The 26884-nt window shown below is 46.4% G+C and overlaps 1 protein-coding gene across 4 annotated transcripts in view; it reads left to right on the top strand.

Moving 5' to 3' along the window:
* LOC115469447 (arylsulfatase D-like) overlaps window positions 1–26884 on the top strand; it is a 217049-nt gene that overhangs the window by 187393 nt on the left and 2772 nt on the right. For all 4 annotated transcript variants that reach the window (XM_030202112.1, XM_030202114.1, XM_030202115.1 and 1 more), the window contains 3 exons: window positions 3375–3509; window positions 11659–11821; window positions 15250–15371. In XM_030202112.1, the coding sequence (XP_030057972.1) occupies window positions 3375–3509; window positions 11659–11821; window positions 15250–15371 (420 nt within the window). The remainder of the gene's footprint in view (window positions 1–3374; window positions 3510–11658; window positions 11822–15249; window positions 15372–26884) is intronic.

The following is a 26884-nucleotide window of genomic DNA, read 5'->3' as shown; positions in this document are numbered from 1 at the left end:
AGCACTGCTTTACAGTGAAAGACAGTGGAAAATGGAATGTTTCTGTAGCTGATTAGATACAGTATATTAGAATAGAAGCAGCCATTTAAACATTTGTATGTAAAAGATAGCCCAAACTACAAACTAAAAGGGCAATTTTATAACTAGGCGCTCATGGGTATGCACCCTTTTATGTGTTAATGCAGGTAAAAGAAGTACTTGCATGCATAAGCACATTATGTTCTATTCTATAAGTATTCCCATTAGTACTGTAGTATGCAAATAAATACAAGGGGGATGTACACGTGGGCAGAACCACTGTTCCCTCTAAGCTGACTGGGAGACCTCCACCTACAGTCCTGCCAGTTGGGGGTGCTGTTTCGCTATCACATTTTCAACAGTGAGGGGACAGTCAAGTCCTGCAGAACTCCAGGGAACCTGAGTGTCTGCAGAGATTGAAAACACAATATTGAAGCACCGCCCCCTATGGCAGCAATGCAACTAGAGGACTCCCGCTCAGCATAGAGGGAACTGGGTGGAACCAAGGAGGTTCTATGAAAGGAGATGGCATGAGCCTATCTGGCCCGTTGTGTGGACTGAAGCCAGTGGGCGGAGCTTGCTGCCATATTGAGAGACCCCCAAACATTCACAGACGCTATTGAAAACAATAGCAAACTTGTGAGGTTTATATTGTTTTAGTAAACCTTCTTGATTTTTGTATTCTTTCTGTTCGGAGGGGATTGGGGGTGGGTATTGAGTTTTTGAGGGATTTATGAAGGGGGGGATTATATTCAAAATGTTTGTGTCATTGCTCAACAGCTTGCTTTGCTGTATTATGGATTTTAGTGCTGTGATATGCCTTTATTTTTGCTTATGATGAAAAGATTTTTTTACATAAAATCAATAGCAGCCTATGTTTGGATTTTTTTTTTATTTGACAGCTTTTTTTATTTATTTGAAAGCTTCCCTTTTATAGATATATACCATGACTTAAAATTGAAAATCACTAAAACAACATAAAAAATTATTGTAGCTGGTAGAAACAGCAGTAATGAACTCTGTATTTTGTGCTCATTTTTTTACACTGTTCTATAGAATACAGTAAGAAATGGCCAAATCTCGGTGAGGATATCCTATTTCCTCATGGGTTCATCTTAACTGTTATTGTAATCTGCCTTTGGAAACAACCTCAGTTTTTTGGGGGATTATTTTCCTCTTTGGGGGTCCTGGGGCGTGAGCCGCGATTCTGCAGTGGGTGTGGGTGGTCCAGAGCAGCAGACTTGTTTTTGGAGCCCTCCAGTCCTCCCTATTCCTTGCCAAACAGGAATATTATTCTCAATTAACCAATTCTCTTGGCTCCAACCCTTGTCGCCTCTTCGCCACCCTCAACTCCCTACTTAAAGTACCCTCCGCTCCCACCCCCCCCTCTCTCTCTCCTCAAACACTAGCTGACTACTTCCGCGATAAAGTGCAGAAGATAAACCTTGAATTCACTTCCAAGCCTTCTCCTCCCTGTGACTTCTTAACCCACTCCCTCAACCAACCTAACCTGGCCTCCTTCTCCTCCTTCCCTGAGATCACCGAAGAGGAAACTGCTCGCCTTCTTTCTTCCTCTAAGTGCACCACCTGTTCCTCTGATCCCATTCCCACCAATCTGCTTACCAACATCTCTCCTACAGTTAACCCCTCAATCTGTCACATCCTCAACCTCTCTCTCTCCACTGTCACTGACACCTTCAAGCACGCTGTAGTCACACCACTTCTCAAAAAACCATCACTTGACCCCACCTGTCCCTCCAACTACCGCCCCATCTCTCTTCTACCCTTCCTCTCCAAATTACTTGAACGTGCTGTCCACAGCCGCTGCCTTGACTTTCTCTCCTCTCAGGCCGTCCTCGACCCACTTCAATCTGGCTTTCGCCCACTACACTCAACAGAAACAGCACTCTCTAAAGTCTGCAATGACCTGTTCCTTGCCAAATCCAAAGGTCACTATTCCATCCTCATCCTCCTCGACCTATCTGCCGCCTTTGACACCGTCAATCATAATTTACTTCTTGACACACTGTCCTCATTTGGGTTCTAGGGCTCCGTCCTCTCCTGGTTCTCCTCGTATCTTTCCCAACGCACCTTCAGAGTATTTTCTAATGGCTCTTCTTCCACCCCCGTCTCGCTCTCTGTTGGGGTCCCTCAAGGATCTGTCCTTGGACCGCTTCTTTTCTCGATATACACCTCTTCCCTGGGCTCGTTGATCTCATCACATGGTTTCCAGTACCATCTCTATGCTGATGATACCCAGCTTTATCTCTCCACTCCCGACATCACAGTTGAAACCCAGGTCAAAGTTTTGGCCTGCCTTTCAGACATCGCTGCCTGGATGTCCAACCGGCATCTGAAACTGAACATGGCAAAGACTGAGCTCCTTGTCTTTCCACCCAAACCCTCTTCTCCTCTTCCCCCACTTTCTGTCTCTGTTGACAACGCCCTCATCCTCCCCGTCTCTTCAGCCCGCAATCTCGGAGTCATTTTTGACTCCTCCCTCTCCTTCTCTGCCCATATCCAGCAGACAGCTAAGACCTGTCGGTTCTTCCTCTATAATATTAGCAAAATTCGCCCATTCCTCTCTGAACAGACCACTCGAACCCTCATCCACTCGCTCGTTACCTCTCATCTTGACTATTGCAACCTTCTCCTCGCTGGCCTCCCGCTTAGCCACCTATCCCCCCTTCAATCTGTCCAAAATTCCGCCGCACGTCTTATCTACCGCGTGAACCGATACTCTCATATCACCCCTCTCCTCAAGTCGCTTCACTGGCTCCCGATCCGCTACATATACAGTTCAAGCTTCTCCTATTGACCTTCAAGTGCACTCAATCTGCAGCCCCCCATTACCTCTCTACCCTCCTCTCCCCATATGTTCCCACCCGTAACCTCCGCTCTCAGGACAAATCACTCCTTTCTGTACCCTTCTCCACCACCGCTAATTCCAGACTCCGCCCCTTCTGCCTCGCATCACCTTATGCCTGGAACAGACTTCCTGAGCCCATACGCCATGCGCCCTCCCTGCCCATTTTCAAGTCCTTACTCAAGGCCCATCTCTTCTCCCTTGCTTTTGGTGCCTAACCACCTTCCCATTCCTGATACCTACACTGACTACATAGTTTTTACCTTTAGATTGTAAGCTCTCTTGAGCAGGGACTGTCCTTCCCCATGTTTAAACTTGTACAGCGCTGCGTAACCCTGGCAGCGCTATAGAAATGCTAAGTAGTAGTAGTAGTACTATACTTTTCCTAGAAGAACAAGTATACCTTGCCTAGAACAGTACAAATTTGTTGCCCTTTATTACTCTTCAGTCTAAGTAGACTAACGCATCTGCCATCTGCCATTAATTTCAGGCCAGATTTTGGAAGCAGTTGACAAGCAAGGTTTGCAAAAGAACACGCTAACCTATTTTGTCTCAGACCATGGGGGATTTTTGGAGACTCGGAAAGGAGACGTTCAGTTGGGTGGCTGGAATGGGATATACAAAGGTAAGTGATTAATGGCTGACTGCAAGACCTCTTAGCAATATGGCACACACACAAATACACATACACACACATAGTTGCAGGTAAAATTCAAAATTACTTTATTTATGTACACCAAAAAGGCGGAAACCAGCTCTGTTACCACAGGCTTGTTCCTTTTACTACTACTACTATTTAGCATTTCTATAGCGCTACAAAGCATACGCAGCGCTGCACATATTCCTGTGTATTCAGCAACAGCGGCTCTCTGGATAACAGCACTGCCTGCCAGAGTGGTTTAGAGAATGGTGATATTAAGTGGCTCTGTCTGAATAACTATCATGACAACTTAGGACAGCAATTTTTCTGTCCAAAGTTACCTAGATAATATCCTGCTTCACCCCACACTATCCCGGGGTTATCCAGATATCATCTGGGCAGTCTGTAACTGATTGTCGGTAGCATTATCAGTGGCATAGCCAGACCTGAGATTTTGGGTGGGCCCAGAGCTAATATGGGTGTGCACGCACTGTCTATATAAGTATGAGTAGTGTCTCTTGGGATCCTACAAAATAATGCCTTAGAATTCACTTGATGATGGATTTCTAAGTAGTCTGCCCAACAGCTGCCCTGCATCAGTATAACCACATACATACTTAATGGAAAAATTGATATTTTTAAATATAATTACATTATCCCACAATCTCTCCATTGCAAAATGCTATACACAAACTTGTGCAAAAACACACTCATATCCTTACTAAACCATAACAGCACTAATTCGAAGGACAGGATGAGCTACAACCTTATGCTTGAAAAGGCAGAACTGTAATTACACTAGGCTCTAAAACACCAATACACTGCCTCGTGAAAAAAAAAGCAAAACAAAAAGGGCTGCAAATACTACACACTAGCAGAATACTGCACCTTGATCACAGATGAAAAACACATGGCACAACAGACATGACACAAGGAACAAGAAATCAAAAGATATGAAGGCAAAATACTGAACTGGAAAGTTACCTCAAGAAGTTAGACTCAGCATGCAGCACTACTAGAAACATTGAAACTTACATGCAAAATATCACAGATGCACATTTCCAAAAGCTGACATATTCCAATTAATAAATTCTGAATAAAATACTTTTTTCTACCTTTGTTTTCTGATTTATTCGCTTTGGTCCCAGTGTCTTCTGTTTTATGCAGTGTCTTCTTTCCATTTGATATTTTTTTCTCTCACCATGTCCACCATCCTCCTGTGTCCTTATGTGTCCTGTCTACCATCTGTAGCCCTGTCCCTATCCTTCCTCAAGTTTCAGTATCTGCCCTCAACGTGTTCCAAACCAGCCCTTAAACTCAGCAGTTTCTCCTCCATCCATATCCAGCATTTCTCCTCACTCCCCTTCATCCATGTGCATCTACTTCCTCTGTCTTCCCTCCCCTCCATCCATGTCCAGCATTTCTCCTCTCTCCCTTCCCCTCCATCCATGTGCATCTCCTTCCTTTGTCTTTCCTTCCCTCCATCCTTGTCCAACGTTTTTCCTCTCTTCTCTGCCCTCCACTCCATCCATGTCCAGCATTTCTCCTCTCTTCCCTCCCCTCCATCCATGTGCATCTCCTCCCTGACTTCTCTCCCCTCCCTCCCTCCATCCATCTGTCCAGCAACTCTCCATTCTCCCCTGCCCTCTCCTCCATCCATCCATACCCAGCAAATTTCCTCTCTCCTCTTTCCCCTCCATCCATCCATGTTTAGCAATTCTCCTCCTTCCCCTGCCCTCCGCTCCTTGTCCAGCAATTTCTATTCTCTCCCCTGCCCTCCTCTCCATCCATCCATCCATGTCCAGCAACTCTCCATTCTCCCCTGCCTTCTCCTCCACCCATCTCCAAATTTCCTCTCTTCCCTATCCCTTCCATCAATCCCTGTTGTCCAGCAATTCTCCTCTCTCCCCTGCCCATCCTGTTTCTTTCTATCCCCTTTCCTATTCTATCCAGTGTCTCCCCTGCCCCTCCCTCTCTCCCCCTTTGTAGCATCTCCCCTCTCTCAATAAAGAACAACAACGTGGATGCAGCAGCTCACAGGTTTGCTTGCTGTGTTTTGAGTGAACAGCGACGGCTGCGCAGGGAAGTGGAAACACATTTACCAAATGACTTCCTTCCTTACAGTGGACTAGATGGGCTGGCTCACTTCCACTCCACTCCCGAAGTTGCAGCGGCGGGTGGGCAGGCGTAAAAGTAGCAACAGCCAGGCTCGACTCCGTCCTTCGCTTCCTGCCCTCTCTCTGCGCCGTCCCGCCTTCCTCTGATGTCATTTCCTTTTGGGCGGGCGGGACGCTGTGAGAGGGCAGGAAGCAAAGGACTGAGTCGAGCCTGGCTGCTTGCTGCTTTTACGCCCACCCGCTCGCCGCTGCAGGCAAGAAGACTAAGTCGTCATCGTCGTCGTCGTGGAAGGTCGCAAAAGACAGGGTGGGCCTCCCTCCATCCGAATCATGTCAAAAGCGATCTTCTTGTTCTTACCTGACCTCGTGGTTACGGCGCGAGCAGCACGCAGTGAAAAGCGTGCAGGCTGCGGTTCAGCCTTCCTTTGTTTGTCTCTCAGCTGAGGTCCCACCCTCATTTCCTGTTTCTGCAAGGGCGGGACCTCAGCTGAGAGACAGACAAAGGAAGGCTGAAGCGCGAGCCTGCAGGCTTTTCACTGTGTGCTGCTCGCGCTGTAACCACGAGGTAAGAAAATTGTTTTTGACATTCGGACGGAGGGAGGGGGGGCTTTGTTCTCGGAGGGAGGGAGAGAGGGGGGCATTGGATCTCTAAGGGAGGGCTTGGATCTCTGAGGGAGGGAGGGCTTGGATCTCAGAGGGAGGGAGGGAGGGGGGCCTTGGATCTCTGAGGGAGGGAGGGCTTGGATCTCAGAGGGAGGGAGGGAAGGGCAGGGGGGAGAAAGAACATATCGCTGGACAGGAGGGGAGAGAAGAGATTGCTGGACAAGAGGGGTAGGCAGGGCAGGGGGAGAGAGAAGAGATTGCTGGACAAGAGGGTAGGGGCATGGGGAGAGAGAAGAGATCGCTGAATAGGAGGGCAGGGGGAGAGGAGAATTGCTGGACAGGAGGGGAGGGCAGGGGAGAAAGGAGAATTGCTGAACATGGATGGATGATTGGAGGGGGCAGGGGAGAGAGGAAATTTACTGGATATGGGTGGATGGAGGAGAAGGAAGTCAGGAAGGAGATGCACATGGATGGAGGTGAGGGAAGAGAGGAGAAATGCTGGACATGGATGGAGTGGAGGGCAGGGAAGAGAGAAGAAATGTTGGACAAGGATGAAGGGAAGGAAAGACAAAGGAAGGAGATGCACACAGATGGAGGGGAAGGGAGAGAGGAGAAATGCTGGACATAGAAAAAGGAAAAATCTTACTCACCCCAATTCCTAAAGATACAAAGAAAAACTTGAGCGAAATTACCAACTACAGACCAGTAGCATCCATACCACTAATAACCAAGTTAACCGAAGGGATGGTAACCAAACAACTCACAAACTATCTAAACAAACACTCAATACTGCATGATGCCCAATCCGGATTCCGGTCGAACCATAGCACAGAAACAGTACTAGTCACTCTTATGACCAAATTTAAACAAATAATAGCAACCGGGAACAATATACTCCTCCTACAATTTGACATGTCAAGCGCCTTCGACATGGTCGACCACGAAATCCTACTACACATACTTGAATACTTCGGCATTGGAGGAAATGTCCTAAGCTGGTTCAAGGGGTTCCTAACCCTGCGCTCGTATCAAGTCACATCACACTCAACCACGTCCACGGCATGGATACCTGAATGTGGAGTTCCACAAGGATCATCTCTCTCACCAACTATTTTCAACCTAATGATGATCCCTCTAGCAAAACTCCTATCAAACCATAACCTCAATCCACATATATACGCTGATGATGTGACAATGTATATCCCTTTCAAACAAGACATCAAAGAAATCTCCAACGAAATCAATCAAAGCCTACACATCATGAACACATGGGCAGACACATTCCGTCTGAAATTAAATGCAGAAAAAACTCAATGCCTGGTACTCACCTCCCAATACAACACTAACGAATTCAACGCGATAAATACACCAAACCTAAACCTTCCAATCTCAGAAACGCTAAAAATCCTTGGAGTCACTATCGACCGCCACATAACACTTGAAACCCACGCAAACAACACAACTAAGAAGATGTTCTACTGCATGTGGAAACTGAAAAGGATAAGACCATTCTTCCCAAGATTCGTCTTTCGTAACCTAGTGCAATCCCTCGTCCTCAGCCATCTGGATTACTGCAACTCATTATACGCAGGCTGCAAAGAGCAAACACTGAGGAAACTTCAAACAGCCCAGAACACAGCAGCCAGACTCATCTTCGGAAAACCAAAATATGAAAGGGCAACACCACTACGAGAGAAACTACACTGGCGTCCACTGAAGGAACGCATCACCTTTAAGGTATGCACACTAGTCCACAAGATCATTCACGGCGAAGCCCCAGCCTACATGTCTGAGTTGATTGACCTACCACCCAGAAATGCTAGGAGATCTTCCCGAACATACCTCAACCTCCATTTCCCTACTTTCAAGGGTGTGAAATACAAGACGCTACACGTGTCAACCTTTTCTCACACGAGCACGCAGCTTTGGAACACACTGCCATGCAACTTAAGAGCGATCCACGAACAAGCATCCTTCCGCAGATTACTGAAGACCCATCTGTTTGAGACAATTTACGGAAAAAACCAAAACACATAGAGTCCACACTCACTTACATCAATGCATCACGCATCCACTTATGATCTCTCATCCCCCTAATTCCACATTACTCATACATATACTTACAGAAATATGTACACCATGTGCCTCTTTGTCTTAACACTGCCCTTAAGCTTCCCATTGTCTCCTCCCAAAGTCTCAATGTTGATGTCCCATTGTGATATTCCTAATGATACTTCGATTATCTCGCATAACTTGTACAATGTAACCCATAACCAATTTGTAACAACTGTATTCTCATTATTCATATCTTATTGTAAGCCACACTGAGCCCGCAAAGAGGTGGGAAAATGTGGGATACAAATGCAAACAATAAATAAATAAATAAATAAATGAGTGGGTTTTTGCACAAGTTTGTGTAAAGTGTTTTGCAGTGGAGAGATTGTGTTTTGACCTTACTGAGGTAGCACCAAAACATCAGAAAAAGTGTAGAGCCTAAATCATGACACACTACCTCTTGAAGGATTTACATATAGTGCAGGGGCCCGGCCCGGTAGCGGATGGAGGGGGGAGCAGCCGTGACCTTGGGGGGGGGGGGGGGGGGGGCAGGGGCGGCCTTGTCCCGGGCCCGGCCCAGTCTCTCGGTGTCCCTGGATCCTGCCATTTGGATTTGCTATGGTTGACATTTCTGCTAAGAAGCTACTTTAATGACTGGACTACATTTACCTACTTTGTGTGGATGGAAGACTTTACTATTCTTGGATATGTTTGATATGCTATAGACTTAAAATGGAGGCTTTTTTTTAAAATGACCAATGATTAAATGTGATCTCCCTACTATTATCAACTTTGAGCTGTTGTTTGAAGCTCTTTTATTACCTGAGATCTTTTTCCTTCACTATTTTTTTTAACATTAGTTGGTAGTTCTCCAAAGTAACAGAGAGGTGTTTCTGTTCTCTATTGATTTTATTACCATCTCTTTCCCTTGGATTTATTCCTTACAAGAAATGATTTCAGTTACCCCAATATTGACTGGATAAATGTTACACCATGAAGCTCTAGGGAGGTAAAATTATCAGATGTAATAAATGACTGCTTCTTGGACCGACTGGTCCAAGAACCAACAAGAGGGGGAACTATTATAGATCTAGTTCTTAGTGGAATGCAGGGCATGGTATGAGAGGTGACGGTGTTGGATCCGCTGGGAAACAGTGATCATAACATGATCAAATTTGAGCTGATATCTGGAGTGAAGTCACTAAAGAAATCCACTGTAGCAGCATTTAATTTTCAAAAGGGTGACTACAACAAAATAGGAAAAAATTGTGTAAAAGAAGCTAAAAGGATTGGTAATGCCTTGTTCAAGTATATCGGAAGCATAAAGCCTGTGACGTTAGATCATGAAGGGGCGAAATGAGCACTCAGGAAGGATAAGGCCTTAACAAAGAGATTGAATGAATTCTTTGCTTTGGTCTTTATGGAAGAAGATGTAAGAAATCTGCCTGGGCCAGAAATAGACTTCAAGGGTGACGATGCAAAGGTACGATGCGCGGGGTACAAATGTAACTAAAAATAAGGAACTGAAAGAAATCTTGGTGAACTTGGAAGACGTACTGAGCCAAATTGACAAGTTAAAGAGTGATAAATCACCTGGACTGAATAATATACACCTCAGGGTACTGAAAGGACTCAAAGATGAAATTGTTGATCTGTTGTTAGTGATCTGTAACCTGTCCTTAAAATCATCCATAGCACCTGAAGATTGGAGGCAATGTAATGCCAATTTTTTGAAAAGGGTTCCAAGGGTAATCTGGGAAATTACAGACCGGTAAGCCTAACTTTAGTGCCGGGGGAAAATAGTGGAAACTATTATAAAGAATAAAATTACGGAACACGTAGACAAACGCGGTTTAATGGAACAGGGTCGGCATGGGTTCAGCCAAAGGAAGTCTTGCCTCACCAATTTGCTGCATTTCTTGGAATGCGTGAATAAACACGTGGATAAAGGTGAGCCAGTTGATGTAGTGTATCTAGATTTTCAGAAAGCGTTTGACAAAATTCCTTATGAGAGACTCCTGAGAAAATTAAAAGGCCATGGGATAGGAGGCAATGTCCTTCTATGGATTTAGGAATTGGTTATTGCACAGAAAACAGAGAGTAGGGTTGAATGGCCATTTTTCTTAATGGAGGAGGGTGAATAGTAGAGTGCCACGGGGATCTGTATTGGGACCGGTGCTATTTAACATATTTATAAATGATCTGGAAATCGGAACGACGAGTGATGTGATATATTTGCAGATGGCAAAAAACTATTCAAAGTTGTCAAAACACATACGGATTGTGAAAAATTGCAGGAGAAGACCTTAGGAAACTGGAAGACTGGGCATCCTACTATTACTGCTTATTTCTTTAATTCTACTAGATGTATGCAGCGCTGTACATTGAACATGTAAGAGTCAGTCGCTACTCAACAGAGTTTACAATCTAATCAAGACAGACAAACAGGATAAATAAAGGATGAGGGAATTATTTAAGGTGGGAATTATAAAACAGACATGGGTACTGAACAAGTGAATAGAACTGAGAAGTTAAAAGCAGCCTCAAAAAGGTGGGCATCCAAATGGCAGATGAAATTTAATGTGGACAAATGCAAAGTGATGCACATTTGGGAAGAATAATCCAAATAATAGTTACCTGATGCTAGGATCCAACATAGCGATCAGTACTCAAGAAAAAGATCTAGGTGTCATTGTAGACAATATGCAGAAATCTTCTGCCCAGTGTGTGGTGGCATCCAAAATAGCAATCAGGATGCTAGGAATTATTAAGGAAAGGATGCAAAATAAGACCAAGAATATTATAATGCCTTTGTATTGTTCCATGGTGCGACCACACCTTGAGTATTGCGTGCAATTCTGCTCGCCATATCTGAAAAGATATAGTGGAATTAGAAAAGGTTCAAAGAAGAGCGACCAAAATGATCAAGGGGATGGAACTTCTCCCATATGGGGAAAGGCTAAAGAGGTTAGGGCTCTTCAGCTTGGAAAAGAGATGGATGAGGAGGGATATGAGGACTGGTGAGGCACTGGGCCAGCTCCTACTTCCTTTCCTGCTCACAGTTGTGATGGCACTGTATTGAAACACCAGATCCTGATTTCAGTGGTATGGTATGGTGAGGGCCGTTTTTGGCAGGCAGGGAATTAAAGATGCCAGTAGTGCACACCAGCTGAAAAAAAAACCCTGCCAAAGCCACTTGCATTCAACATGCACCATAATTGTGAAAAGAATAGATTAATTTCCAAAACCAACATTTTATTTTTGTAGAAGGAATGTATTAATCTTTACCGATAAATACAATTTCAGAGGCTGAATTATCAATCAATAAGTTTTTTTAATTTTTCTTTTCTTTTCTAAAGGTGGGAAAGGCATGGGAGGCTGGGAAGGTGGAATCCGTGTCCCAGGGATATTTCGATGGCCGGGCGTTTTACCTGCTAATACAGTTATTGATGAACCTACAAGTCTGATGGACATTTATCCTACAATGATTCACCTGGGAGGAGGAAAAGTGCCACAGGACAGGTACAAAGATTTTTCTGTACATTCTCATCAATTATCTTAGTGGCTCAGGACGCTCATTTAGATTAACTTGTGTGTCCAAGTTTATTATTCATCAGGCAAAATATAGACATGGAATTAATTTTACACAGGTAAGATATATACATTTGCAAAAGGTTAGCAGCACTGTGCCACAAGATCTGGGTTTGGTCAATAGGATCCACCCATAAGTGAGGTGCATTCATTGTGAAACAAAATGCAGTTGATACCTAAACAAAAATTTTAAACAATCATGTTTTATGTCAACAATCACGTTTTATTTCATTTTATTTTCAGTGCATCTTATTTGCAAATACAAAATTTATCAAGTTTGAAACTACCCACATGACCCCCGGATTCTGTAGGTCAACCAAACTTAGCCACGGATCCCAGACTCGTGTGTAAACTAATTAGTCAGGTGCTAACAATCAGTTGGAGTTAAAAAGCACAGAATTGACAGTAATTAGGAGTCATGTGTGGATCTGCCCTATATCCTATTTTATAATGTGTGCACCTAAATTTCATAGTGCGCATCTCCAAAGGGGTGTGACTGTCACGGTTCTGCCTATGTTGTATGCTCTCCTTCATCTCGCCATCTGGTGGCCAGACCTGGTGGCTGCATGGGACTATCTGTTTACTGTCACCCGTTCCAGATTTCTGGCTAGTCCGGTCCGGATCTTCCAGGTTGCCAGAGTTGCTTTTCTTGTTTGGACCTGAACAGCATCCATAGTGGGCTGGTGATTGTTGGCAGCTTGAACTGCAGGTGCTGATGGGCTTATTAGCTTCTGTGAGCCTTGCTTGCTTTGCCTTGGTATCAAAGGTCTTCCATGAGTTCCTGTTGGTTTGTTTGAGTTCCTGCTCTGAAATGTTCCTGTGTGTTTGACCCTGCCTGATCCTGGACATCTCTTGATTTCTGCCTGCCTAAAGACTCTGGTTAGTTTATGGATTACCCTTGTTTGCTGCCTGCCTAGAGACTTTGCCTGGACCTGACTACTGCTTTTGTTAGCCACCTGCCTAGAGACTTTGCCTGGACCTGACTTCTGTTACTGTTTGCTGCCTACTATTAAAGTCTCTTCTAGTTATATCCGGTGGTTCCTGCCTGTTATGTTCAGCCTTGCTTTTTGCTTGGGTGATTTGTCTGCCGCTGCTGCTCCTCGGCAGTGGCCCAAGGGCTCACAAACCTAGTTCCTGCTTTGAGAACGTGACAGTGAGCATGGGAGGGATGTGGGTGAGATATAGTCCTAGATATTAGGCATGATGTTGTCGAATGCCTGCATTTGCACACCTCACTGTCATCAGCTGTGTACGAGCATTTACACCAGCTTTTGGCAGGTGTAAGTGCTGGCGCCCATTGTTAGGCATGAGAAGCACGCCAAGGTAGTATTCTGTAAAGGGTGCTGTGCACAGTGGTAAAAAAGCTGAAAAATAGCATAGCTATTCGGTATGATTTTACAGGGGGGGGAGAGAACTTAACACCACCCATTGAGGTAGCATTAAGGGCTCCCGTGCTAACCCAACGGTAACCGGGTAGTGTGCGGCGCTGCCCAATTACCGCCGGGTTAGTACCACTAACGCAGGAAATGGTGCATGCAGGGGGGGCTGGAACTACCACTTGTATTGGACCGGCGGTAGGTCCAGATTAGCATGCAGGAAGCCCGCATTGGGCTTTGTAAAAGGGGCCCTAAACGCGGATCATAATGGTGCGTAACTTTGGGCACCATTTACTAAATTTGGCCCATGGGAGAGGGGCCAATTTTATAAAAGGCGCCAAAATTTAGGCGCACAAATGCAGGATGTCAGGTGCAAATTCTATAACAGTATCTGGGTGGCCAGATTCCATTAGAAGCATCACACATCTCCTCCAATTCAGAAAAGAAATTAAAACTTAGCTCTTCAAAAAAAAAAAAAATTCTACAGCTAATCACAAAGATATTGTCGCCTTCCTTTCACATCTACCACTTCATAAGTACATAAGTATTGCCATACTGGGACAGACCAAAGGTCCGTCAAGCCCAGCATCCTGTTTCCAACAGTGGCCAATCCGGGTCACAAGTACCCGGCGAGGTCCCCAAACAGTACAATATATTTTATGCTGCTTATTCTAGAAATAAGCGGTGGATTTTCCCCAAGTCCATTTTAATAATGGTCTATGGACTTTTCCTTTAGGAAGCCATCCAAACCTTTTTTGAACCCCACTAAGCTAACCAATTTTATTACATTCTCTGGCAACGAATTCCAGACTTTAATTACACGTTGAGTGAAGAAATATTTTCTCCGATTCGTCTTAAATTTACTACTTTCTAGCTTCATCGCATGCCCCCTAGTCCTAGTATTTTTGGAAAGAGTAAACAAACGATTCACGTCTACCTGTTCCACTCCACCCATTACTTTATAGATCTCTGTCATATCTCCCCTCAGCCGTCTTTTCTCCAAAACTATATGAATAAATATCACCCAAATTCTACAACTGAACACAAAAGCTACCACTACCATTTCCACTTCAAATCTATCTCTTCAAAAATGAATAACCTCGAACAATAGATGCCCTCTCAACACTGCACAACACAATTGTAACTCCACTAAAATGTAGACTGTAAGCCACTTTGAACCGAAACTTGTTTTTGGATAATAGTGGGATACAAGAATGCATAAATAAATAAAATAAATAAATTACAGAATAGATTGTAAGTCGGTATCAAGGCCAACATTCAGGTGCGCCCACTTATACCATGTTTATGGCAGGCATAATAGCCCATACCTAAATGCAGTAGCATGTAGATGACGGTATTCTATAATCAATGTGCCTAAGAGAAAGACCTGCCTAAGCCCTACTCATGCCCCTCCCACTGTAAATGCCCCCTTGCATTTTTATGCTATGCAGCTTGCACGCTCACCTTCTAGAATATCGCTGAGCATAGGTATAGCACTTACATGCCTGAGTGTAATTATTGCCTGAGCTATACAGAGCGCCTGTAACATATTTGTTTTTATTTTTATTTTAGATATTTATTGCTTTATGTATGCATATGTGTATATGTGTAAATATTTGTTATTCTTATGTTCACAGTCCCTGACCATTGTCTGCCCAGCTGTTAAACCTGGAGATTAGCATGTGAACCACAAAGGCACCACATTAACACTAGTTGCATTAACAGCCAGTGTACTTTAATAAGGAGGCCCCTAAATTTGTACCCAAAACAGGTGGTGAAGTGACTCCCTAGGGTCATAAGAGTGGCAGGGTTTGAATACTGGCGACCCTGGTTCTAAGTCTGGTGCTCTGCCCAGCAGGCCTCTGCTTCACACTATTATGTGAATATTCATGTAACTAACCACAGTTTACAAGTTTTCAGTTACAGCAGGAATAAGAAATGAAGGTGTTTTCATCACATTGTTTCTGTGCACTACTACTCCAGGGTAACTGACGGTCATGACTTGATGCCTTTACTTCAGCGGAAGGTTCAGTATTCAGACCACGAGTTCATGTTTCATTACTGTGGTGTCTACCTGCATGCCGTGCGCTGGCACCAAAAGGAAGGTAAGTTAATTACAACACCTCCACTTCATCACAGCTATTTCTACCCAGTTACGTATCAGTTCTAGAACATTTGGGATCCGATTAAGGCAGGAGATACTCTATGTAAAGTCTGGAGGGAAGGAGAGAGAGAGAGAGAGAGATGATAGAAACTCTGGTTTTGATTAGAGTCAAACCTCAAGGGCCGATGTAATAAGCTGTGCCAGCCTTTAGCGTGTCAGTTTACTTTGTTTTCTAGTGTTCATCTGATCACCTTACTGGTAGTAATGGCACAACAGTAGGGGGGAGGGGGGGTCATACAGCGCCATTTTCCAAGATGTCTGCAGCAGGGGCGTAGCTAGGTGGGGCCATGGGGGCATGGGCCCCCGCAGATTTAGCCCTGGCCCCCTGCTTTCACCCCCCCCCCCCGCTGCTGACCCTCCCCCGCCATATTTGACCCCCCCCCCCTCCCGCCACCGCCAACCCTCCCCCGCCGTCAGGTATATTTGCTGGCGGGGGTTCCCAACCCCCACCAGCCGAAGTTCTCTTCAGTGCCGGTGTCCGGTGCATTGCTGATCTGGATTCTGTTTCTGTGAGTCCTGACGTTCTGCTGTTAATGTCGCGTCTCTCGCGCTTGCCGCGCTCTCGAGGACCTTGGCATACCTTCAGGCTTCTTCCCCGGGAGCGCGGGGTTTGTGAGTCCATAGGCCACTACCGTGGAGTGGCAGTGGCAGGCAAAATCACCTTCCAGGTAGAGATGAAACAAGACTGGCCCGGAACCCTGGACTGGAGTTCTACACCGGAACACTCGGAACTGGAACGCACCGGACGGGTGCGCACTGGAGTGGGGCCCGCTGGACTGGACACACTGGAGTGGCCCCACTGGACTGGAACATACAGGAGTGAAACCCGCTGGACTGGAACACACTGGAGCGGAACCCGCGGAACTGGAACACCCTGGACCTAGGCTTCACCTACACTTGACTGCCTTTCCCCGGGGTTGAGCCCTCAGGTTCTGGCAGCCGGTAGGACTTACAGGAACAGCAGGAATGAAGATCCAGGAGTGCCCCCTGGCACCTAGGCGAAGGCAAGGCAGACAAGCAGGGACTGTCCGGGTTCTGGCAGTCGGCAGGATTCAACACAATGACTAGTAAACTGTACCCAGGCTAATAGGAACGCTATACCCAGGCAAACCAGTCATACACAGGAACATACACAGAGCAAACTCAGGAGACTTGGAAGGCTATACACCAGCTAACAACTAAGCTGTGCCCAAGCTAACAAGTCATGCACTGGAAACAAACGCAGAACACTAGCAAAGCTTTACACAGGCTACAAGCCAGACGGTGCCTAAGCTGGCTAGTCTGTCATTAGGAACAAACACAGAGAACTAGCAGAGCTATGCACAGGCTACAAGCCAGACGGTGCCTAAGCTGGCTAGTCTGCACTAGGAACAAACACAGAGAACTAGCAGAGCTATGCACAGGCTACAAGCCAGAAGGTGCCTAAGCTGGCTAGTCTACACTAGGAACAATCACAGTCTTGGGATAGTGGCTAGCAAGGACGGCTAGTCTAACACTAGGAACAAACACAGTCTTGGGATAGTGGCTAGCAAGGGCGGCTAGTCTAACACTAGGAACAAACACAGTCTTGGGATAGTGGCTAGCAAGGGCGGCTACTCTAACACTAGGAACAAACACAGTCTTGGGATAGTGGCTAGCAAGGGCGGCTAGTCTAACACTAGGAACAAACACAGTCTCGGGATAGTGGCTAGCAAGGGCGGCTAGTCTAACACTAGGAACAAACACAGAGAAGTAGCAGAGCTATGCACAGGCTACAAGCCAGACGGTGCCTAAGCTGGCTAGTCTATCACTAGGAACAAACACAGAGAACTAGCAGAGCTATGCACAGGCTACAAGCCAGACGGTGCCTAAGCTGGCTAGTCTATCACTAGGAACAAACACAGAGAACTAGCAGAGCTATGCACAGGCTACAAGCCACACGGTGCCTAAGCTAGCTAGTCTAAACAAACATAGAACACTAGCAAAGCTATACACAGGCTACAAGCCAGACGGTGCCTAAGCTAGCTAGTCATGCACTGGAAACAAACACAGAGCACTAGCAAAGCTATACACAGGCTACAAGCCAGACGGTGCCTAAGCTAGCTAGTCTAAACAAACATAGAAACTCACACAGAGCAAACACTGAAACTGTGTACAGAGCACTCTATACACCAGGACCTTTAGATGAGATGCAAAGGCCAGGACTGTAGTCTTCAAGTGATTAATAAAGCCCTTCAACACCAGAGCCACAGCTGCAGCAATCACCTTGCAACCAAACAGAGGCTTGACACACAGAGCAGTCATCCCATAGGAAGGAACAGCGGGAGCCATCTTGGATACTGGCAAAGAGGAAGAGGCGGCAGCCATCTTGGAAGAGGCATAGCCCACACAGGTGAGGTTCAGTAGGGCAATCAGCACACAGAGCCAGAGAGAACCTAAGACAGACACAGACACAGAGACAAGCAGAAGCCAGCACAGACACTGACTCCCAGAAACAGGGTAAGTCTGAGGGTTGTCACGGCCACAGACGGGACAGTATCCCCTCCTCAAGACCCCCCTCTCGGTCTCCCGGAGACGGTCAGGTATCCAGGGGTAACTATGGTGAAACTTCCTGATAGGTCTCAAAAGCCAGACATAGATCACTGGGCTGGAAGTCACAATGAAGTTCAAAACTGGCAGACAAAAGTAGAACTTGTGACCAGGAAGCTCCTTCGAGTCACCACGGGGCAACCTCAGGAACATGGATGCATCAAGAGGAACACAATTCAAAAGTAACCCTCCCCTGAGGGAACCCACAATGTCCTGAACCTCTTGGCAAATCCATGAAATGACAGGAACAGAGCTGGAGTCACTACCCCAGCTGACATCAGAAGCTGGGCTGAGGCTCGAAGTGGCATTCCCATCTTGACAGGAGCTAGAAGTCTGAACAGAAATGGATCTGGAACTAGCCCCCGGGTTGGCATCCAACACGGAGCCGGGATAGGGACCCGGACTGGCCTCAACCCCTTGACTGGAACTGGATTCAGGAGCCTGACTGGCACGGGCACTCAGCAGAAAGTCAGCCTCCTGACGAACACTGGAACTTAGGACGACCTCAACATCTTGGTCGGACCTGGAACCGGGAAGAGATTCAGCTGCAAGGCTGGACGCACCCCTCTGACCGGACTGGGACGTCTCTCTAGCCTTAGCTTCAGGAATATTCCCCAGGGCAGGATCAGAACAAAGTTTATCACGGTGCCCTTGGAATGTCATCTCATCCTCAAAAGCAGACTCAATATCTTGGCTGGCCTCTGCACTCTGTGCAGACTCAGCACTCATCATGGACTCAGTATCTCGACTGGCCTCTGCACTCGGTGCAGACTCAGCATCTTGACTGGAACTACAACTCGGTCCAGACTCAGCATCTTGACTGGACTTGCAACTCGATCCAGACTCAGCATCTTGACTGGGACTGCAACTCGGTCCAGACTCAGCATCTTGACTGGGACTGCAACTCGATCCAGACTCAGCATCATGACTGGAACTACAACTCGATCCAGACTCAGCATCTTGACTGGACTTGCAACTCGATCCAGACTCAGCATCTTGACTGGAACTGCAACTCGGTCCAGACTCAGCATCTTGACTGGAACTGCAACTCGATCCAGACTCAGCATCTTGACTGGACTTGCAACTCGATCCAGACTCAGCATCTTGACTGGAACTGCAACTCGGTCCAGACTCAGCATCTTGACTGGACTTGCAACTCGGGACGCCCTCTGCCTCCTGGCAGGGACGGAACTTTAACTGAGGCTTGGCAGAACACACCCTTTGGACAGGGATCGGAGGCTCGATCTGAAGTGCCCCTCAAACTGGGCTTCGGAGCTTGCTTGGAGGTGCCCTCCAGACTGGAAGCGGAGGTGCCACCTGAACCACCCTGTGGACTGGCACCGGAGGCTTGGTTAGAAGCCCCCCTCGAACTGGACTCAGTGGCTTGACTGGACGGGTCACTTGGACAAGAACCGGAGACTCGACCCGGAGTGCCACTTGCACTGGCCTCGGAGACTCCGTCAGAAGCCCCCCACGGACTGGACTCAGAGGTTTCAGAGGGCGTGCCATTTGAAGGAGGACTGGAGGCTCGGCCCGAAGCACCCCTTGCACAGGAATCCGAGGCTCCATCGAAAGCTTCCCTCGGACTGGACTCGGAGACTTCAAAGGACGTGCCATCTGCACGAGGACTGGGGGCTCGGCCCAACGCGCCACTTGAACTGGAATCTGAGGCTCAATCGAAGGCTTCCCTCGGACTGGACTCAGTGGCTTGACTGGTCGAGTCACTTGGACAAGACCTGGAGACTTGAGTGGAATCGTTACTTGAACTGGAACTGGAGGCTCAGTATGAAGCATCCCCTGGACTGGACTCAGGCTCCTTGGTGGCGTCACTACTAGGACTGGACTCAGCGCGGGTGGACTGGAGTCCTGAAGAGGCGCAAACCCACCATGGTACCGCTGATTGCTCGGCTGAGGCAGCTGAGGAGCCCGGCGTGGAGGAAGTCCCCGGCGTCTTCTGTCGGCCTCAGCTTCTGGCGTATCCCGCAGCGCTGGAACCGAGAAAAGTTGGAAGCGGTACATGAAGAGCTTCGTAGAGGGGTCTAGAGCAGAAACGGGGTCTTCAAAAAATCTTCGCCCAGAAACGCGCTCTCTCTCCACTGCTGCTTCCAGAGTATCTTTCAGGGCTGGATCTGACAAAAGTTGGACCCGGTACTCCTGGAGGGTCGTAAATGAATGCAAAGACAAAATCGGGTCGGAACTGGAATCTGAACCGGAATCAGGAGTTACACCGGGTTCGGAACCCGGATTGTCCTTGGAATCAAAAAAAAAAAATCAGAAGTTCCCCTCGGATTGTCCATAGGGCACGAACTTATGGGCATGAAGCCCACCTGGACCGATGATCTCGCCGAACTCATGTCCTTTGCATCCTGTCGCGTCTCTCGCGCTTGCCGCGCTCTCGAGGACCTTGGCTTCTTCCCCGGGAGCGCGGGGTTTGTGAGTCCATAGGCCACAGACGGGACAGTTAACAGTTTTATGTTAAACTGTACCTGTTGTACACCACTTTGGGTGAATTCTTCATAAAGGTGGTTAATAAATCCCAATAAATAAACAATTAATAGTGTTGTGCAAATACAGAAGGAGGGTCGCGGTGCTATCTCTCATGTGAAACCTGGATTGGCAGGGATGGAGAACATTGGAATGTTCAATGAAGGTACTAAGTTGGTGCAGAACCAGCCTGCCCAACAGCTTAGCAAAGAATGGAAGATTTGAGATTGGGTGGAAATTGGTGGGACGGGAGGGATCAAGATGTGGTTTCTTAAAAAGAGGGGTTATCAAGGCATGCTTCCACAAGGAGGGAACAGTGCCTGAAGGGGCATGGAGTGAGAAAAGCTGACTAAGTGTGGAGTTCAGCTTTTCTCCAAGAGGAAAGAGAGGCAGGGGATGGAGGGAGAGCAGAGGACAACGCAGTGTCTGACACAATCTTGCAAACAACAGAACAGGGATTGGGAGTGGTCGGTGGGAGAGAAGACGCAAGAGTAAAAGAGAGAAGATAGTGATCTATCTATGGGAGCGGAGGGAGGAAAATGCTGAGGTGGAGAGAGAGGTATGGGCAGAGGAGAACAAAAGGTTCATGGTGTGACCAACAGAGTGAGAGGGACAGGCCAGCGCTGGAGGCTAGGGTGAAGAAGGAATCAGCAGCAGTGGAAGGGGGGAGTCTGAAGTCTCTTATGAGGAGGAGGGGTGAGAAAAGGGCAGCGGATTCTGTGACGAAAGCAGAGAGCTCATCAACGGAAGTAGTAGAAAGGGGATGGGCGGTAAAGGATCACCAAATAAAAAGCAGAGAAGGAAGTTGAAACATGCAGAATGAGAGCATCTGCATGGATAGAGGCTTGGAGGGGGAAAGCTTAACCAAAAGGGAAGAGGAAAAGATTCAGGCCACACCCCACCCTGAAGTGCAGGCTGAGGGGTGTGGAGAGAGAGGAAGTTAGCAGGGAGGGCATTGAAAAGGGTAGAGGTATCACCTGGCTGAAGCAAGGTTTTGGTGATGCAAAGGATGTCAAGAGAGTTTTGGGAGATCAAGTCGGCCACAAGATGACCTTTTCTTTTCCATGATGGAAAGAACTGTGAAGCTCAAAGCAACCCGCAGTGGAGGGGCATTACAGGGGAAGGGGTGGGAGGAGGGCGAGAGTCAGAGTGGAGAGAAACCAGGCAATGGGAAGAGGGAGGGGACGATGAGGGAGAACTGAGCAGCAGGGCCGGTCTTAGCAATTACGGGGCCCTGTGCAGACCAGTTAGGTGGGGCCCACCTAGCCCCACTCTTTGTTGACAAGATGCAATTTAAACATTTCTTTTTCTTTCAAATAAAGACAAATCAAGCAAAACTTGTACAGAAAAACTAATTCAAATATGCACAATGCTATCATAGGAAACTTTTGAGTTTAAAAAGCAAAAGCATGTGCATGTAAGGACTAGAAAAATTAATTAAAAGAAATCTGCTTAATGTGTAATACTTGGTAGCAATAATGAAACAGTAATTGAATATTCACATGGCTGCCTGAGCCAACAGTCTCGGCAGCCATTTTTAAAGAGCGATGCGGCAACAAGACATCAGCGCCAGGAAAGACTGGGGATCATTCCTGGCCTGAAGACTCCACTACACCACCAGGGCGACCTTGGGTATGTGCCGGAAGGGCACCCTGTGGCTCGGGGGAGGGGGGAGGCAAGGAGTCAGATCGCGGCAGTGGTGGGGAGCAGAAGGGAGCGCCACGGGGCCTCTGGAGACACGAGGCCCTGTGCAACCGCTCCTCTCGCCCCTGCCTAAGACCGGCCCTGCTGAGTGGGGACAAAGGAGAACTGGGATGGAAGAGCCAAGCATGGGATTACAACAGGTGACCTGGGAAGAGACCGGAAGAAAGAGACAGAGAAAAACAAGAAGGGAGGAGAAACATCAGGTGCGCTCTGGATGTACCCGAGGAGGTGCCTCAAGGAGCACGAACTGCTCCCTGGTCATAATCTTTTGTTGCTTGCCATCGGCGCAAGTGCCTGGAGAGCAATGGAAGCAAATAGCGGTAGGGAAAAAAGTGACGTTTTGTTTTTTAAGCATGTTTTTGGTCGCAGTCGCCATCTTGGATTGCCATTTTTAAAAAATTGTTTGAATGTGTTTAAATGGTTGGAAATTAAAGTGTGAATTGTGCCCTTCCTGAATAAAATTAGGTGATTTAAACTTTTCTTTAGCACTTTTTAGTTACAGCCACCATGTTAACGCCTATGACATCATCGGAACGCATAGGTGGTATGCATGGCAGTTTTTAGAATTTCACATACTTTTTAGAGGTTTCCCAGCTATTTCGTGTGCATCTACAGCACCTGATTTATTTTAAAACTAGTAAACAAGGCTCGTTTCTGACACAAATGAAACGGGCGCTAGCAAGGTTTTCCTCGGAGTGTGTATGTTTGAGAGAGTGTATGTGAGAGTGACTGTGTGTGTGAGAGAGAGTGAATGTGCGAGTGTGTGCGTGTGAGAGAGAGAGTGAATGTGCGTGTGTGTGTGTGTGTGTGAGAGAGAGAGAGAGTGAATGTGCGTGTGTGTGTGAGAGAGAGAGTGAATGTGTGTGTGTGTGTGTGTGAGAGAGAGAGTGAGTCTGGGTGCGAGTGTGTCTGTGAGAGAGAGAGTATGTGTGTCAGAATGAGAGTGTGTGCAAGTGCGTATGCGAGACACAGTGAGTGTGAGAGAGAGAGAGAGAATGTGTTTCACACAGATACAGTGTGTGTGAGAGAGAGAGAGTGTGTGTGAGACACAGACTCTCTGTGAGACTGAGAGTGTGTGAGTGACTGTGTGACACATTGAGCCTGCAAAAAGGTGGGAAAATGTGGGATGCAAATGTAACAAATAAATAAATAAATAGAGAGTGAAAGTGATACAGTGTGAGACATAGAGTGTGTGAGAGACATTGTGTGAGAGTGAGAAAGTCACTGACTGTGAGACATAGAGTGTGTGAGAGAGAGAGAGAGAGAGAGTGTGTGTGACAGAGATACCGCTCCCCCCTCTCTGGTGTCAGGCCCCCTCCCTCTCTCTCTTTCTCTCTCTCTCTGGTCTCAGGACCCCCGTTCCCCCCCCTGGGGGGGGTACTGTTGAACTGGGAGGAGACTGAAGCTGAAATCTTACCTGATTTGCGGTCCATTCTTTGATGTGGCCCACGCGGTGCTGTGTTTGGCGAGACGCGGGCATATCTGGAAGGGGAAAGGGAACTGTGTGAAGCTAATTTGGTGCGAGGGTGTACTTGGTTCCGCGCACGTGCGTTGTTGTGGTGTCTCGCGTGGGCATGGTGAGAGAATGAGCGCTGGACCCGTGGAGAGTGGTGCTGGCGGCGGGAAGAGTTTGCCTCAGTGCCGCATCAATCAGCTGATTAGCGCCGTGGAGAGCAAGTTGTGAGGGTGTACTTAGCTCCGCGCGTGCGCGTTGTTGTGGTGTCTCGCATGGGCGTGGCAAGAGAATGAGCGCTGGACCCGTGGAGAGTGGCGCTGGTGGCATGAAGAGTCTGCCTCAGTGCCGTGTCAATCAGCTGATCAGCGCCGTGGAGAGCGAGTTGCAGGTGGGGAGCGAAAAAGGAGACACGCTGAGCTCTGGCTGTGCTTCAAGGAACTGACCAATCCTATTTAATAGAATGCACCCCCAACATTCTGAAGCCGAGAAACCTCGTGTGGTTGGTCACTTCTGCTTGTGACGAACCCGGAAGTACGTGATGTCAATTCAGGAGATGGATACAGAGAGCAGGAATGCCTCAGCCATGCAGTCAGCTTCAGAATGTTGGAGGTGCATTTTATTATATAGTATATCTTTATTGGAGCAGCACACTGCTGCTTTGAGCTTCACAGTTTTTTCCGGCATGGGGAAGGTCATGTGACCCAGCCAGTATTTAAAGGCAGCTGTAACCTAGACAAAGTTTATGATGATGCCCACATGAGACCCCCCCCCCCCCCCCCAATGCTAAGGGGTTCTGGTAAATCACTCAGATTATATCAAGCATGTCTCAGTATCTGACATAATACTGTGTCTCTGCTCTGTGAAGGAATCACTGTGACTCTGAGCAAGGTTAAACCACTTAATTGTTTTTTTCTTTATAAATCAAAGCAATGCTTCATGGTGATGTGAATGACACCTAAAGGGTATGTAACACAATTCAGTGTGGTTCCCATACATTTGAAAGCACAAAAAAGTGGGAAATGGACCAATGACTCCAGAGAAACGGGAAATAAAATACCAAAGAACCACTTTATTCAATGACTCAAGATCAGAGATATCATGGTTGGCAGTAAGCCAATGGGTGACCAATGGAGCACTTTCAATTTTTCTATTGATACAGCTACGGTGTTCTATCAATCTTGTTTTTATGGCTCTAACAGTCTTACCAATGTATAACTTAAGGCACGGACATTGTATAATATAAATGACGCATGCAGTATTGCAATCTGAGGTGTGACGTAAATGGAAGGTCTGAAGGGTTGTGGGATGCAAGAAAATAGATGTATCCATGGAGTGTTTGCATACACTACATTTACCACAAGGGCGGTGACCATGGTGGATAAGAGGTTCTCTTATTTCTGGTAAATGAGATGGTATAAGATGTTCTTTAAGATTTTTTAGAGAAACTGTGGACCAAAGATACAGAATTCAAGAAGTCACGAATGATGTCCAATTCCAGGAACACATACCATCATTTCAAAGGAAGAGAATACCAAACCGAATATCCAATCAAACACGATTTTCCCCTAAGAGGCAGGGGCAGGGGCAGAGGCAGACCCAGAGGATCGTCCTATCGCCAGGATTATCCACCCAACTACCAGTACCATCCATATCAAGAAGGGAGTTTTCATCACCAGAACCGGGGGAGAATATACCAACACAATTAGGAAATAATCAGACATTAGAGGATCTAATCCCAATTTTCAATCTCTCCAGTAAGACATTGACCCATACAGAAAAAGATGTTTTGCAAAAAGGTCTGTCGTTTGTACCTACGGTCAAATATAATGCTTTTCAAACAAGGGTTGATTTATTCAAATTCAATCGTAAATTACAGATTATTCAAGCTTTTTCCAATACCACAACTACGATCAGTGATATGTCTATAGTGAAAAAAACCTCCACCTGGATCCCACCGGGTCCAGTTAACCCTCTTATTCAAGCCTTTTCCACATGTGTTGAAAATGATGTCCGCCAACTTGAAAAGAAAAAACATTTACGCTACTACAACACCACCAGGAGAGAACAAGAAGCAATTGCACAATTGGGCCGTAATCATGAAATAATAATTAAACCAGCTGACAAAGGAGGTGGGATAGTGGTGATGGACAGACACCAATATGTAAGTGAGGCCCTACGTCAACTATCTGATTTGGAATTTTATGTGCCTCTAGATAAGGATCCTACTCCAGACCTTCAAGAAGACATAAAAGAACTGATAGATATATCCTCACGGATGGGTTTTCTGACAAAAAAAGAGAGAGAATTTTTAGAAGTCAAACATCCAGTCATTCCTACCATTTACATGCTACCCAAAATCCATAAGTCTTTAGAGAATCCACCGGGCAGACCCATTGTATCAGGGAATGGATCTGTTTTAGAACCATTATCCATATTTGTAGACTTCTTCCTTCGACCTTTTGTCCCTTTGATTCCTTCATATGTTCGTGACAGTACAGATATGATTAACATACTGGAAAATTATGAAGGCACCTTGACAGACACACTCATGGTTACGTTAGATATCGAATCCCTGTACACAAATATACCTCAAATGGAAGCATTACAGATTATAGAATCGACTCTCCTCAAAAGAACCACTCATAAAAGGATTCCGAATCACCTCATTCTAACATGTGCGACATTAGCACTTACTAAAAATTACTTTCTATTTCAAAATACTTTTTATCAACAAGTAAAAGGCACTGCCATGGGATCCACCATGGCTCCCGATTTGGCCAATCTATATGTAGCAGACTTTGAAAAGCAACATCTCACTGCATGTTGTTTTTCAGAACATATTAAAATATATAAAAGATACATTGACGACATCTTTATCCTATGGCAAGGCAGTATAGAATCCCTGCAACAATTCCATTTTTGGCTCAATTCACGAGACCCCAATCTCAAATTCAAAATGGAGTATAATGAAGAACAAGTTCACTTTTTAGACCTCAATATTTCAAAAGGCACATATTTTTTTCAGACGTCAATTTACAGGAAACCCACCGATAGAAATGTTTTTTTGCACTACACTAGTTATCATAACCCATCCCTGAAGCAAAATCTACCACTTAGCCAATTTCTGAGATTACGTAGGATTTGCTCAAGGTTTGAAGATTTCAACACGCAAGCAGAACAATTAAGCAAGAGATTTTCTAATAGGGGCTATCCGGAAAAATGCATTAAGGACGGATATACCA

The sequence above is a fragment of the Microcaecilia unicolor genome, chromosome 4 (genome assembly GCF_901765095.1).
Source record: "Microcaecilia unicolor chromosome 4, aMicUni1.1, whole genome shotgun sequence".
Taxonomy (NCBI): Eukaryota; Metazoa; Chordata; class Amphibia; order Gymnophiona; family Siphonopidae; genus Microcaecilia; species Microcaecilia unicolor.
The sequence above is the reverse complement of the archived record's forward strand: the minus strand, read 5'-3'. Positions and strand labels throughout refer to the sequence as shown.